Raw genomic sequence first — 13,940 nt, forward strand, 5'->3', positions numbered from 1 at the left:
GCTTGTGAAGCCAAAAGTGCTGCTGTCACAGTAGTGGAGAGGTTGCGCGACTCTACGTCTCTGAACCGAAATGGTGGCCTTGTCGAAGCCACCTTGAAACATTGAAAGGCGCCACTGGTTATTGAGGCACTGTAAGGCAATGCCATCTGGTGGGGAAATGTTGCACAAATGACAGTGGCAGGCAGTGTGCTGGACTGGAAGTGGGCCTCCGAAGCCGCCAGGTCCCAAGGGATCTAAGCCATCTGACGCGGGTTCGATCCCGGCTGCGGCGGCTAGAATTTCTCCTCCAGAGAAATTCTTGAGGCCCGTGTGCTGTGCGATGTCAGTGCACGTTAAAGAACCCCAGGTGGTCGAAGTTACCGGAGCCCTCCACTACGGCGTCCCTCATAGCCCGAGTCACTTTGGGATGTTAAACACCGTAAATCAACCAAACCAACCTTACCAGGAAAAGAAATTCAAGAACAGCCATCATGTGCCATCGGGCAGTGCCACAACTGTGGCGAAGGCAGCTGATTTTGCACACCGTTGAAAAAACCTATGACAGCCTCATCACAAGAACAGCTGATTGGGATTCCAGCATGGAAGATGAAGAAGAGGAAAGACAGTGCTATCTTCGTCGGAGGTGATGGAAATACTGAATGCCGAGTACGCATTTGAACTGGGTGAAAACTTGCAGCTCATTATGAAGAGGTAAAATAATAATGAGCGCACTCCAAGGAAAGAAAAAAAAATAAGAAGCTTCTCTCAGTAGTGCATTCGCTTAGCAGTGGGCTGCTGCTACATGCAAAGAATGGGCACGAGAGCAAGAGCATGGAAATGTTATGCATGCATTCACTGTTTTCAGTACAGATTTCCTGTTTCAGTTGGCTTCAAACACATTGGATGACGCTCAAGCAGTGGGAATGAAGAAATTTTAAGGGGTGCTTTGTGCAGCCACCTACCAAAATTCTTTTCCTGGAGACAAGAAATTGCTTTTATTCTGTTCCTTGTACCATGGCTTTATGGCGAAGAACCACAGCTCTTGATCGCAAAGTAGAGTGCTCATAGTCGGCTATTAATAACTGACCACCACTAGCTTCATTACAAGCTCTACCCAGTGGCCTTGAACTACTAAGAGTAGCACTGACATCAGCTGCCCGTTCGTGCATTTATCTTATTCTGTTGTCACTGTCTATTCTGGTGTGCACTGCAAAACCTATGCATAGGCCTTCATTATGGAAGCCATGACATTCTGGGCTATGCATCTGTACTGTGACTTCCATTTAGCAGTTCACTGTTGGGTCAAAAAGTGTTGATCAGAAAAGTCGGGAGGTGGGTTGGGTGGTGGGGGGGGATGTAGAAAAATCAAGGGCCCTAAAACATCCTATATACAGTAGATGCCTCGTTGATCTTAAGTTTGTTCCAACTGTACTGGAGGTCAGTCTGTTTTCACTTCTGAGCAATGTTGACTTCAACATTGTGAGTTGAGTGTTTTCAGAGAATACCTTTGAGCCTTTTGCTACAGCTGTGACTCCCGTCAGGGCTGCTGTGATGCGAACCAAGTCTCCCATTTGGCTGTGCAGAGGGGCTTTTCCTGAATATTTTTACTGATGTCAGAATGACTCATTCTGATAACAATCCTGATGTGAATGTCGACATGGACTTGCCAACATTAGGATGTCGCTGTTCATGAAGAAGTGACCAATTATTCCATTTGCAATAGCACCTCATGTATTGGGCAGCACTGGTTGATCGCCATGTGGATATCTGAAGAGCTGGCCACTTTTGAAGGATGGCATTTGGTTTGGTTTGGTTTGGTTTGGTTTCTTGGGGTTTAACGTCCCGAAGCAACTCAGGCTATCAGGGGCGCCGTAGTGAAGGGCTCTGGAAATTTCGACCACCTGGGGTTCTTTAACGTGCACTGACATCGCACAGTACACGGGCCTCTAGAATTTCTCCTCCATAGAAATTCAGCCGCCGCGGCTGGGATCGAACCGGCGTCTTTCGGGTCAGCAGCCGAGCACCATAACCACTGAGCCACCGCGATGGCATTTGGGGGCTGACTCCGTCGGTGATTCTTTCACAAGATATCAAAGGCACTGCTGAGTGTGTTGACTTGATTGATACCCAGTCCCTGATATGTCCCTGATACCCAGTCCCTGATACATGTATATGTCTGCCACCTTGTCTTCTTCCTCTTTTTTTGTCTTGTGTCATGTCCCTTGTTACAGGTTCCAAAAAATAAATGTCGTTATATAGTTTGATGCCCCCACCACCCTTTAACTGTCTTTGTTTCTTGTGTGACTCTTTTGCACAGCTCCGGTGGAAGGCAAGTCACTCGGCTCAGAGGCGACACAGAGTCGGATGATCTGGCTGCTGCTGTTGCCACTGCTCGTGGGTGCAGCTGTGGTGATTGCCCTGGCCGTCCTTTGGGTGCGGCGACAAGAGTGGGGCCCACACAACAAGCCATTCACCCTGCCGTCACCGCTGCCCAATGACAGCAAGCCTCGGCAGGACCCTGGACCCCCTGGTGTGTACCCTCATACCTTGTCTCTTGCTGTTGGGCGGGGCCAGGATTTCAAACAGAAAAGGCGTCTCCTGGACCCCGCAATTACCGTATTTTCCGGAGTATAAGACGCACCCTTGCATAAGACGCATCCGCCATATATTCAGGCTGACATTGAAAAAGTTGGTATACAAGACGCACCCGTGTATAAGACGCACCCCAATCTACCCAGTTAGGCTAGTAAGGCTTAATTAAACATGCTTGTGCGACCATCGCAAAATACACCATACCTGTGAGAAGTTCTTAAGCAGCGCTAAGTGATCGAAAAAGGCAACACTCGCGCCATACCCACCTACGTTTTAGCAAAAAAATGAAAAAACAAAAGAACTCTCCTTATGTTCATAACAACATTTTATTTTTACTTAAAACCTTCGAAGTCTTAATCTTCGGATGCGCTATCAAAAAGTTTGCCCATTTCTGGAGGCAACGCGGCTGAAACATTCTCTTCGCACTACGTACACAGAGCAAACAAAGTTGCAAAGGGTGAATAAAAAAACGCCGCCTTGTCTTGGCTCGTCTTGACAATGGCGAGAAGCACGATTTATACACCGGTCTTATACACCGGAAAATACGGTACTCTTTGGCCAATAGTGGGCTAGCTGCTATTTGAAGAGCATAATGCACACTGAGGCAACAGCATTGGACAAGGGACACAAGCTCAGCTTGCATGTTGGCGAACGGAATAGTAGGTGCTCAGGTTAACAGAAATGCACATCCATATCTGAAGAGAATACTAAATGGAAAGATGTGGTGATGAGTGCCATCTCGACGCGGAATCGCTTGTCGTCCGCCCACCACAAGGCAGAGGATTTTGGTTGCGTCCTCTCTTGTTTAAAGGGCAACTGAAGAGGTTTTAGAATTTGGTGAGTTAAAAGGGATGGAATATGTGAAACTTGCAGGTAAAGCATGCGAAGTCTTTTTGTGCTAGGATTTGAAATGGTCACGTAAGTGCAGAATAAAGCTGCATCGGCGTTCAGGCTTCTCTGCAGTATGCGGCAACGGGCAGGGGCCAGAGTGACGATGTCACATAGGACCACGCTGCGTTTTCAACAAAAAAATGGTTGTTTCATTGCAGAAAACCAACACTGCCAAAAGTAAAGCTCACAAAGTATTTGTTTGGCGGTGTTAGAAAACACATGGCAGCTTGTGGGTGGAGGGCAGTGGACGTCTGAAATTCCGGCAACAATGACATCACCCCGAGTTTCTTTGCACTTCTTCAATGCAGTGAGGAGAACCCTGAATATCGTTGCAATTTTAATCGTCTATTATGTCACCATTTTACACTCTAGTGCAAAATTACTTGGCCTGCTTTGTCTATAAGCTCCTTACATTCAAATTCTTGAATAACCTGAAATTCTCAAAAAACCTTTCACCTTCCCTTTAAGGAACTCATTCCAGAGAACCTCATTTGTTCGGCATTGTTAAGGGTGGATGCAGCGATTAAAACTATTTTTGTTAATTATGCATGAAATGTAACCACATTTGACACAGATATGTGACATTTTGGGGTGATTTCAGATCTGCATTTTATTTGAAGCTGGCTGCATAGTTTAGTAATTACAGTTTATACCCTTTAAAGTCATCTCTGAAACAGTAGGGAATCAGTAGGAAGTGCACAAGCTTTTATGTAAGCACGTTAACAATGCACTGTTCTGTGCAGTAAAACTATTAGTTTTTTTTATATGCCCCGTATACTTATGTAAATAAACATCAAACTCCAGCACGCATATTCACATGAAAACATTTCCTACAAAAAAAGTGTTAAAAAATATTGCACAGGTACATGAAAACATCGAGAGCTTAGTTGCGCTCCTCAACCTCTCGGAATCCATGTGCAAAAAAAAGCAGAATCATTCTACTGTCATTTTTTATGAAATGCCAAGGGATTGTGTGATAGCAACTGCACGAAAAGTGAAAGCTGTGCAAATCAAGCTTAAGTTTACACCTTCATCTGTCTTGTTTATCGCCTCGTATGCACTTTCGTTTGGTCAGAGAAATGTGGCATTTCAACCAGCTGAAGCTTTGCCCTCCTGATCTCTTTTCGTCATGGTGATACTAAGATGGCGGTGCTGCGTCATCAGAAACACGCAGATTTCACGATGCATCGGGGCCATAAGAAGCATGATTCGCTTACAATTTTTGGTGATCTCGCATAAGATGCCATTTCATAAATTTGTACTGCATATTTTGTTATAATCTTACGTCAAGAGGTACGTGAAGACCTGTGGGTTACAAAAAAAAATTGAATAATTAGAAATTTTGATGATATTGGCCATTTTCTTCGGCATCCCTCCTTAAGCAGTTGGTATGTCAAAGTTGAACCCCTGTTTGTACCCCATAGTCAGCTGCTCTTAAAGGTGCACTGAAGAGGATTCTGAACTTGTGTTTTTGCCGTGGGAACTCAATCTACACGTTCCTAGCATTCTTAGAAACTGCAACTTATTGCCCTGTATGGCCGATTTCCCTAATTAAATGGAATTAACGTCCGGCTCCCGCCTTTTTTTTTTAATTCTGCCTCGTACGATGGGCGGAGTCCACCAACGCGTGAAGTTCCTTTCAGCCAGCTCCGTGGAGGCTTTGCTTGCGCTTTATTTTGTTTTTTAGGTTTCCATGAATAAATAGTTTCATTCGCAGATAATATAGCCGCAAAATAAGCCCACATAAATAAAAATACACGCGGACTATTTGCTACTACGGACTACTATGTATTACTCCGCCGATGGCAGAGCGGCAAGCCGCCACGGGACTGGGTGCAAGGCACTCCACGCGTTGGTCGACTCCGCCCACCGTACGAGGCAGAATTAAAAAAAAAGGGCGGGAGCCGGACCTTAATTCGATTTAATTAGGGAAATCGGCCACACAGGGCAATAAGTCGCAGTTTCTAAGAATGCTAGGAACGTGTAGATCAAGTTCCCGCGGCAAAAACACAAGTTCAGTATCCTCTTCAGTGCACCTTTAAAGCTGAGGAGCTTGGGTTAATGAGTTTGTGCTTCGCATCACAGCAGTCGAGCTCATAACCTTGAATCGGATGCCATAGATCGTGTTGTGTGAATTGTGCTTTGAATTCTGCGATTTTTGTGCATTACTATGAAGAACCCTGCTGTGAGCGTTTGTGCACGCTCGCGACAACAGACGTGAGCAAGCAGAATCGTGGCGACCAGATCTGTAACTGCCAGATGTCTGTGGCCGCGCTACCCGCAGTGCGTATGCGCCGCAACCGACTAGGCTGCCTGTATCAGTTTAGAGATTTAGCACAGCACGATCCACTTCTGCGTGCCGCCAGTGCGCACACGCTGATTGGTCCCTGCGGGGCAGGCGTGCAAGCAGCTGTCCGGCACCGTCGTGGCGAGCTGCAAATGCACAGTGCTTCGACGTGCGGCTCCCTTGACTTCGGCAGAATGAGTGCTAGTGCCAGAGCCGCTCTTTTCTGCTTGGAATTCACGAGTCAAGTCTGTCAGCACGAGCACCAAGGGGAGCTAGCACGAGGCACATGGAGATAGGTACCGCTTTCCAACGCTTTAAGGGGGGGGGGGGGGGGGGGGGTGCAGGAGCACGTGGGGCATACGCCTAGCAGGTGTTCATGAAGTCGTTGCTTAAAAGCAATAGATGTGCAACGACACAACTGCAATTAAGACCAGAAGTGTTAGGGGTCTTAGAGAGGTCTCCCCACAAATATGTCCACTTGGCATGTAGGTTGACTGGCCTAACTTATGATGGCCCTTTTTGCTGGACATGGACACAGCTTAAATGTGTGTGACAAAGCTTCGATGCGTTCTTTTTTTTTCATATAATTATCTGGTAAGTTCAAAAATACATGATTTGAGAGCGTGATTTGTCAACCTTTTTGTGTAATAAGGGAGTAATTACTCATTGACGTCCACCCAAGCGCAGCCATACGGCTACAAAGGAAAGCTGTACAGCTTTCTCAGAAACTTCGCAGTTAAAGAAAAATTCGTCCTGGTCTGGGGTTCGAACCCGGGACCACCGCTTCACCGGAGCAGTCTCTCTACCAATTGAGCTAACCGGGATGGCAAGCTTATGGTGGGGCGAGAGCGAATTGATCAATAACTCGAAGGGGGAACAGTGTTGACCAAATGTTTAGGGGAATCCCCCAAGGTGGAGTAGATTTGTAATAAGGGAGTAATTGCTCATTGACGTCCGCCCAAGCACAGCCATACGGCTACAAAGGAAAGCTATACAGCTTTCCCAGAAACTTCGTAGTTAAAGAAAAATTCTTCCTGGTCCGGGGTTCGAACCTGGGACCACCACTTCATCGGAGCAGTCGCTCTACCAATTGAGCTAACCGGGACGGCAAGCTTATGGTAGGGCTAGAGTGAATTAGCTCAATTGCTCAATTAGCTCAACCGGTTAGCTCAATTGGTAGAGCGACTGCCCCGGTGAAGCGGTGGTCCCGGGTTCGAACCCCGGACCAGGACGAATTTTTCTTTAACTGCGAAGTTTCTGAGAAAGCTGTATAGCTTTCCTTTGCAGCCGTATGGCTGCGCTTGGGTGGACGTCAATGAGTAATTACTCCCTTATTACAAATCTACTCCACCTTGGGGGATTCCCCTAAACATTTGGTCAACCTTTTTGTGTGCCAGAGGTATTCAAAGTATTCACTTCGAAATAATTTGAATAAAACTGCTACTTGCTTCGAACCAAAAACCCACTCTTCGCGCATGCCTGCTTCTAGCTCTTGGTACCGAAATTGACCGTCTTTTTTTCTCTTCTCGTTCCTTTCCTCCGCATCCTCCTCTCCCTGGGTGTGCAGTGGTGAAGGTGGTGTACTCGCGCGACAGTGATGCGCACGTGGCAGCCGTGTCGCAGCTGTGCTCGCTGCTCCAGAGCGAGCTGGGCATGCGGGTGGAGTGGGACGAAGCGGCCGCAGGTCCCGCCCACGTGACACACGACTGGGCCATGGCCATGGCCGAGCTGCCCTGCCCAACCTTCAACCCCGCGGCCGTTCAGGCGGCGGAAAGGAGGGCGCCCGAGATGATGCTGGTGCTTGAATCCGACGGGGCGCTGCTCAAACATCAGGCATATCGACAGCACAAGGTGGGCATTGGGGACAGTCTGTCGCTGAAATAGTTCAGAAGGGTAGTGGATCGGGCTAGTTGGTGCAGTTTTGACATTTTCCAAAGCGCTAAAACAACAAGGACGCAGAGGGAACAGACAGGGACGAGCACTACTTCCAACTGTTTATTTCGTAAAACCGCAAGTGCTTTAAACAGTTTTTGAACGCTTTTATGACACGGCAGTAAACTGCACGTGCGAGATTACACAGTATAGCTGCCAAGACTTATCTTCGTGGTTCTGTTAGTCTCGGCAGCTATACTGTGTAATCTTACACGTGCAGTTTACTGCCGTGTCATAAAAGCGTTCAAAAACTGTTTAAAGCACTTGCGGTTTTACGAAATAAACAGTTGGAAGTAGCGCACGTCCCTGTCTGTTCCCTCTGCGTCCTTGTTGTTTTAGCGCTTCGAAAAATGTTGAAATAGTTGTTGCACAGTTCAGCGAACGACGTTTGGCCTCAACGATGTTTTAGAGAGGGCAGCAAAGCATGCTTTGGTGACCTCTCTGTGGTGAAAGCTCGTTAATTTGAACTCCATTAATTCAAATTTTTGGGTAGTTCAAACTGTGTAACGTGATTCATTCAAATGTGAATTGGTCCATAATTCGAACCACGTGCCTTCATGCCAGAATGGTTGTCCACGTGGCCAACTGAGCAATGCATGTGCCAGGCTGTGCTGCCTCTTCGTAGGAGAGATGGAGACTGTAAGAAGGGTTTGCAAGGCTGGTGAGGACAAGTTATGAACAAGGGGGGGACTCAACAGTAACTTGCTGTGTTTGCTTTAATTGTTGAGCAATGGATGATGCTACCAGTGCCAAGATACAGCGAATCAGGTGCATCGCAGCATCACCATCACTGCGAGTCTGAAACCATGGTTGTGCACAAAACCGCGATACGCGCATAACGAAGGAATTGGAGCTTTTGGCGATTCCACTGCATGTCTTTGTCTAGGTTTTCCAGCGGCCTCTGTGTCGCATTCCGTGCAGTTGGTTGTAGCAGTTACTCCAAGTTAAGCCTAATCAGGGTGCCATGGTTTAGTGATTTACAATGCCATCTGTCTGCGGTGACTGTACGTCACCAAAACACTTCAAGAGAAGATTGAAACCATGCATGGAATCGACTCCAGACCGTTATTGAAATGGGCTACTGCCAAAAAGCACTCTCATTGGGTTGGTGGTTTCTTACTCTGGCTCCGAAGGCTGGAAGACTGTCCTCTTGACTTTCGCTTCTTGACATAAATGGTTGCAAAACTTTCACGGCTTACAAGTGTGAATGTGTGAGTCGCAGAGAGTGTGCAACTGTTTTTGTTGTAAACTGGTCGTCGTGGGACAGTCGCATGCTACTCAATTTCATTTCCAACCTCCGTCCTTTGAAATGATGATATGGTCCCCGTTGCGCAAGTTGATGCGCATTAAACACTGCCCACCTGTTCTTCAGTTCTGAAGTCGAAGAGGTCTTCCACTGTTTCGGCTTTGGAACAGAAGGTGTCGGCCCTTGCGTACCGAGAAAAAAAAGCAGGAGGTGATCACGGAGTTTTTTAGAACAATAAAAGGGTTGCCTTACCACCCGACTACTTCGGATCCCACTGTACCGCATTTTGTGTTAAGTTTCGTTAGTTCGTAGATTGGTTCATTTGAACCTCATTGGCTTCCTCCTGCAGTTGGGATTAAAGAGGCTATACTGCACTTCTCGCCGATACGCTGCATGTAGAAATGTGCTCAGTGGGCTTGTTGTTCACATATGGCAGAGTTCTTCGGTGTTGTCACAATACATCATAGGGGAAATGCAAAAGGCCTGTATTGCCATTACCTATGACACAGATCTGTGGTCTGGCGAATGAAAAAGCTAGGGTTTGAGAACATGTCATCTTAGGCTTTTCTTTAAAGAAAGGCTGTTATTTTGGCTTTTACTTCCATTAGTTCAAACACAGTCAATCCTGTATATATCAAATTATTGTCTGTAGTATAAGTAAGGAGTCGGAACATCCCCTTGAAAACCCCATGCAAAAATGTAGCACTATTGAACTGCCGTTCAGCAGAACAATCAACAATGTATGGAATGATGCACCAGGCCCCTGCAAGTGGCTCTTCTAATGGTTCACCTGCCATTACCTTTCGAGTGGAAAGCCAAGGCACTGTGTGGCCTTGGAAAGAACTGTCAGTGCTAGACGTGTGAAAGTCGTTTTTCACTCATTTTCGATGCAGACACTGCTGTAATGCTGGAAAGCCAGCAATCAGTGACCAAAGTCTACCGGCGGCTCTTGTTTGGCTGTTTCACTGCCTAAGGCCTTTCGGAAGCCAACGGCACTCTGATTTAAATGAGCTCTTATTGTGTTTTTTGAGTAATGGTAATGATAACTATGTGCCTCTTATGGTAGGCGGGGAGTAGTCCTGCAGCATTGATGCAGAAAAGGCTAGGCTTAGTGACAGCCGGCGAGTGGCATCTTGCCGGTGCACAAGTCAGTGGCACGTCGCTACAGGAAGCTTGCTACTACTGATAGTGCACCGAGGTCGGGCTAGAGATTACCTAATTTTTTGTCAGTCATGTTTTATATGCTGGTATAACACTCTCTTGCGATTCCCTTCGTGTTCGAAGCATATCCTAGATCAACTGTAGCGCGGGCTGCATGCGTTTAAGCCACAGGAAGGACACATAATAGACATTTTGCAAAGGCTCATGGGAACTGTGCTATGGGACCAACACCTGTCTAAAGTACGTTTATGAAGGGTGGTGAGAGCCGCGGTTCACACTCAGCGATGACTTCATTCCTCGCAGGACCTGGGCACTGTGAGTGAAAGCAACATAGACGAGCTCTACCACACCACGTACGCGGCGCTCCTGTCAAATCAGGCGCAGGCATTGGGCGACTACTGCCACATCGTGGTGGCTCGCCTGCCTTACACCACGCTGCCAATCCGCCTCGACCTGGTGCCCGAGAAGCGGTACCTGCTGCCCCAACACCTGCACCAACTCCTCGCGAAACTGTTGCACGGCACGTCACTGCCCGAGAGTCGCGTCGACACTGCGCTCAATTCAGATGCCTGTAGCCGCCTTAATGACGCCCTCGCCAATGCCTGCAATGCCCATGACGAACAGGGCTTCGCTGCGGACAGCCTGTGCGGAAAGCTTCAAGCCATTCTTCGAGATTCATGACAACGGAAGGTGGACGACGAGCCTTTGTTGCGAGACGACAATCGTTTGCTGTGCTGGGGGCCTGCCCTGATGCATGGAGTGACAAGCACTGGCAGTGACCCCCTCCCTCCCCATTTTTGGGGGGAAGATCTCTCAGGGTGCCAGAATATGGCTTCACTCTGCTTGGCAAAACCGCTTCTCACCACGATGTGCATCAAGAGAGCTGAAGTGACCCCTTTTTTTTAATGCTTGTGCCATCACCACTTTGGCCTGTGCTTATTAGGAGAGCACTGCAAGGCTTGAAAGCCTCTTTCGAAAGATCAGAGGCTTTCCTGAACTGCAGCTGCACGCAATAATTAATGCCTTGTGTTTTCAAGTTTCCTGATGTAGTCAAAAGCAGTGTTTAGCATCACTTTGTTTGAAATGCAACACCGATGCATTTGTTCTCTAATGGGGCCAAAATCAACATTTATTAATGTCTTATTCATTTCAGCTGTAAATCTGGTACATTTGTGGTGAATCACTGCCAAAAGAAGTTACCTTTTGCAAATATCTTAGAATTAGTACCGTATTTACTCGCATAATAGGCGCACTCGCATAATAGGCGCACCCCCAGTTCGGTCGCGAAAAATCGGATTTTTTTATTTCCGCGCATAATAGGCGCACCCCGAACTTGGCACTGTGATCAGTACTGTATTTACACGATTGCAAGCCGACGCCTCGCCACCCCCAAAATCTTTATTTTAACGAAGTTTTTGCTGAACTTATTACTAGTCCTCACTAGTGCTGCTGCCGTCGCAGATGCTGCGGACCCACAACACGTACAATGACATCGCGTGGAACAGCCGCACACAGTTTTCAGGGATTCTCACTTCAAACGTCTGTTTGGAAAGCTTCATCTCCAGCCGGAAACCTTCCCGACTTAGGAGCCCGAAAACCGCGGCGATAGGAGTCGCATACGAAAATTTAGGCGCGCCGCAGTCGCAACTGCCGCTTTTCTCGTCGCACGCTTGCCGTGTTCGAGATCTAACTCCCAGCCGTGTAGCTATTAAGGCGCTTGTCCGTTGTGCTAAAATAGCAACGCTCGGCGACAGCGCACGAAAGCCACAACTACAATAAACTAACGCGCTAACGCTACGATAGAAACCAGCCCTCCGACAGCCATAAAAAAACGAGCTGGTGATGCTGATGTCGATATGGATAGCGAAAGCTCGCGGCAGACGAAAAAGTTGATGATGATGATAAGCTTGACCTTGGGCGCTGTCCGTGGGCGGCAACTGGAAGCTCCTGTGCGCGTGTGTGCCCTCCGCGACCAAGCGCGCATTGCTCGCAGCCGGAGCCAATCGCGGTGGCCACGGCGCGTGCATTTCGAAGACTATTCCCGCGTGGATCGTGGAAAGTTTGGGTGCGGCCTTACACGGATATTTTTTTTAATTATTTCCTTCGGGAAAACGGAATGCGGCCGGCCCGTACGCGGGTGCGTTCAATTTTGCGAGCCGAAAAATTTCCGGAAATTTTACCCCGCGTAATAGGTGCACCCCGAACTTTGAGCCGGATTTTCTGGAAAAAAAGTGCGCCTATTATGCGAGTAAATACGGTAGGTCTGACCTCATGTGGTTTGAACAGCACATGACCTACCAGTAGTCCAGGTTCCTTGCAGTGAACCACTGTGGCACCAGAGTCATTCCATTTGCTTCATAGCCATGTATGTCTTCTAGTGTTTAAAATCTATTAGTGTTCTCATCTGCTGTGTTTTATATCATGGTTAGGGCGCTTGCTTTTGAAAGGAACTTTTACTGTTGAAAGTGCCTCCTAGCTCTTATTCATTGTACATTTGCTGAGGAAGATTTGCCGTCACTGTTGAGAATAGCCCACAGAACTCTTTTGACTGATGTTCAGATAGTGTATGAAGGTATGTGTAAATATTATCACTCGCACAGTAGAACGTGATGTTGCTAGGCAAATACTCAATATACAAACAATTTTGTAACTGTTTGAATATATGCCACAATTTTCTTTGCCTTTATTCTTGGTGGACCTTGGCTACAAAGTATATGTAAAGTTCCCCCTGCCTGTATACGGGAACCCAGTGCTGATACATACGTGCTTGTCCAATTGCAGTGCGTCTGTCTGGCGAAGTACAGTCAAACCTTCTTATAGCGAACAGATAAAAAATCTTAAAATAGTTTGATACAGCCGAAGTTCGTAATATACAATTTTCACGCAGGAGATGAGCAGTTTAGTCAGTGAAAGGATCGCAACTGGGAAGGACCTTCTCTGAAGTTTCAGTGTCATTTTGGAGCCGCATGTGGCAATTGCAGAGGCCACAGAAAACCGAGCGCAAAACGCAAGCACGCGACAGTAACAGGTCAAACTATAGCAAGCCTGTTTTTCCTGCATTACAGCGGTGTCGTGTAAAAAATGGGATGCGAGAACGAAAACTATTGCCGTCTTCATCACCTCCGTGGCATTCAACGTGAGCACAGGACGACTACTTGAAGGCTACAGCTGACCATGCTACTGGTCTGGGGGCACTATTGATGGTGCAAATGTGTGCTGGCAGCATGACTACCAACTGTTCACGCCGCTATTTCATGCATTGCGCTGTTTTGCAAATGCGAGGTAAAACATGAACCGTGACACAACAAAGCCTGCTGTCTGCCATCCAAGTAGGCACAGCTCGACGCTGAGCAGTTCAGGACATCTGGTTTGGCCAGATGTAAGAATTTTACAACCTCAGTATATGAAGTAAGGATTGCACGTGTTTGCTAAAAATATTTACCACCAGTTCGATTTAGCCAATAATTCGTAGTATCCATGTTTGTTATGTCAAGGTTTGACGGTATTAGTCGCTGTCACTTTTACTGCATGGCGCATGAAACAAAAAATGCAAGTAGCATTTATTTTGTTCGAGCAAAATATAGTCACTTTACTGAATGCTCACATGGCTGTTGTTCCTTATTTAGTATCTCTGTAGAGAAGTCCATAATGAACATTAATCTACTTTTTCTTGTCAAAATACGGGCAATGAATTCAACAGCTGCTCTTATCACGAGGCTACGTTCATCTCCCTCACCTCTGCCAAGTTAATGGCACGCATGTTAGTTACATCCAGGACCTGCAAAATGATTTGGCGGTGGGAATGTGGGATTGAGACTATATTTGCAGTGATGGATGCTTTTAATGCGGTAG

At 47.1% G+C, this 13,940-nt stretch overlaps 1 protein-coding gene across 3 annotated transcripts in view; it reads left to right on the forward strand.

Moving 5' to 3' along the window:
* The window catches only part of LOC149336902 (uncharacterized), a 43,673-nt gene extending 29,982 nt beyond the window's left edge, over positions 1 to 13,691 (forward strand). For all 3 annotated transcript variants that reach the window (XM_089553205.1, XM_089553204.1, XM_089553206.1), the window contains exons 9-11: positions 2,297 to 2,509; positions 7,317 to 7,600; positions 10,392 to 13,691. In XM_089553205.1, the coding sequence (XP_089409331.1) occupies positions 2,297 to 2,509; positions 7,317 to 7,600; positions 10,392 to 10,769 (875 nt within the window). In that variant the 3' untranslated portion in view covers positions 10,770 to 13,691. The remainder of the gene's footprint in view (positions 1 to 2,296; positions 2,510 to 7,316; positions 7,601 to 10,391) is intronic.
* Positions 13,692 to 13,940: the final 249 nt, after the last annotated feature.

The sequence above is a fragment of the Amblyomma mixtum genome, chromosome 7 (genome assembly GCF_055824585.1).
Source record: "Amblyomma mixtum isolate Tamu chromosome 7, ASM5582458v1, whole genome shotgun sequence".
NCBI classification, from domain to species: Eukaryota; Metazoa; Arthropoda; class Arachnida; order Ixodida; family Ixodidae; genus Amblyomma; species Amblyomma mixtum.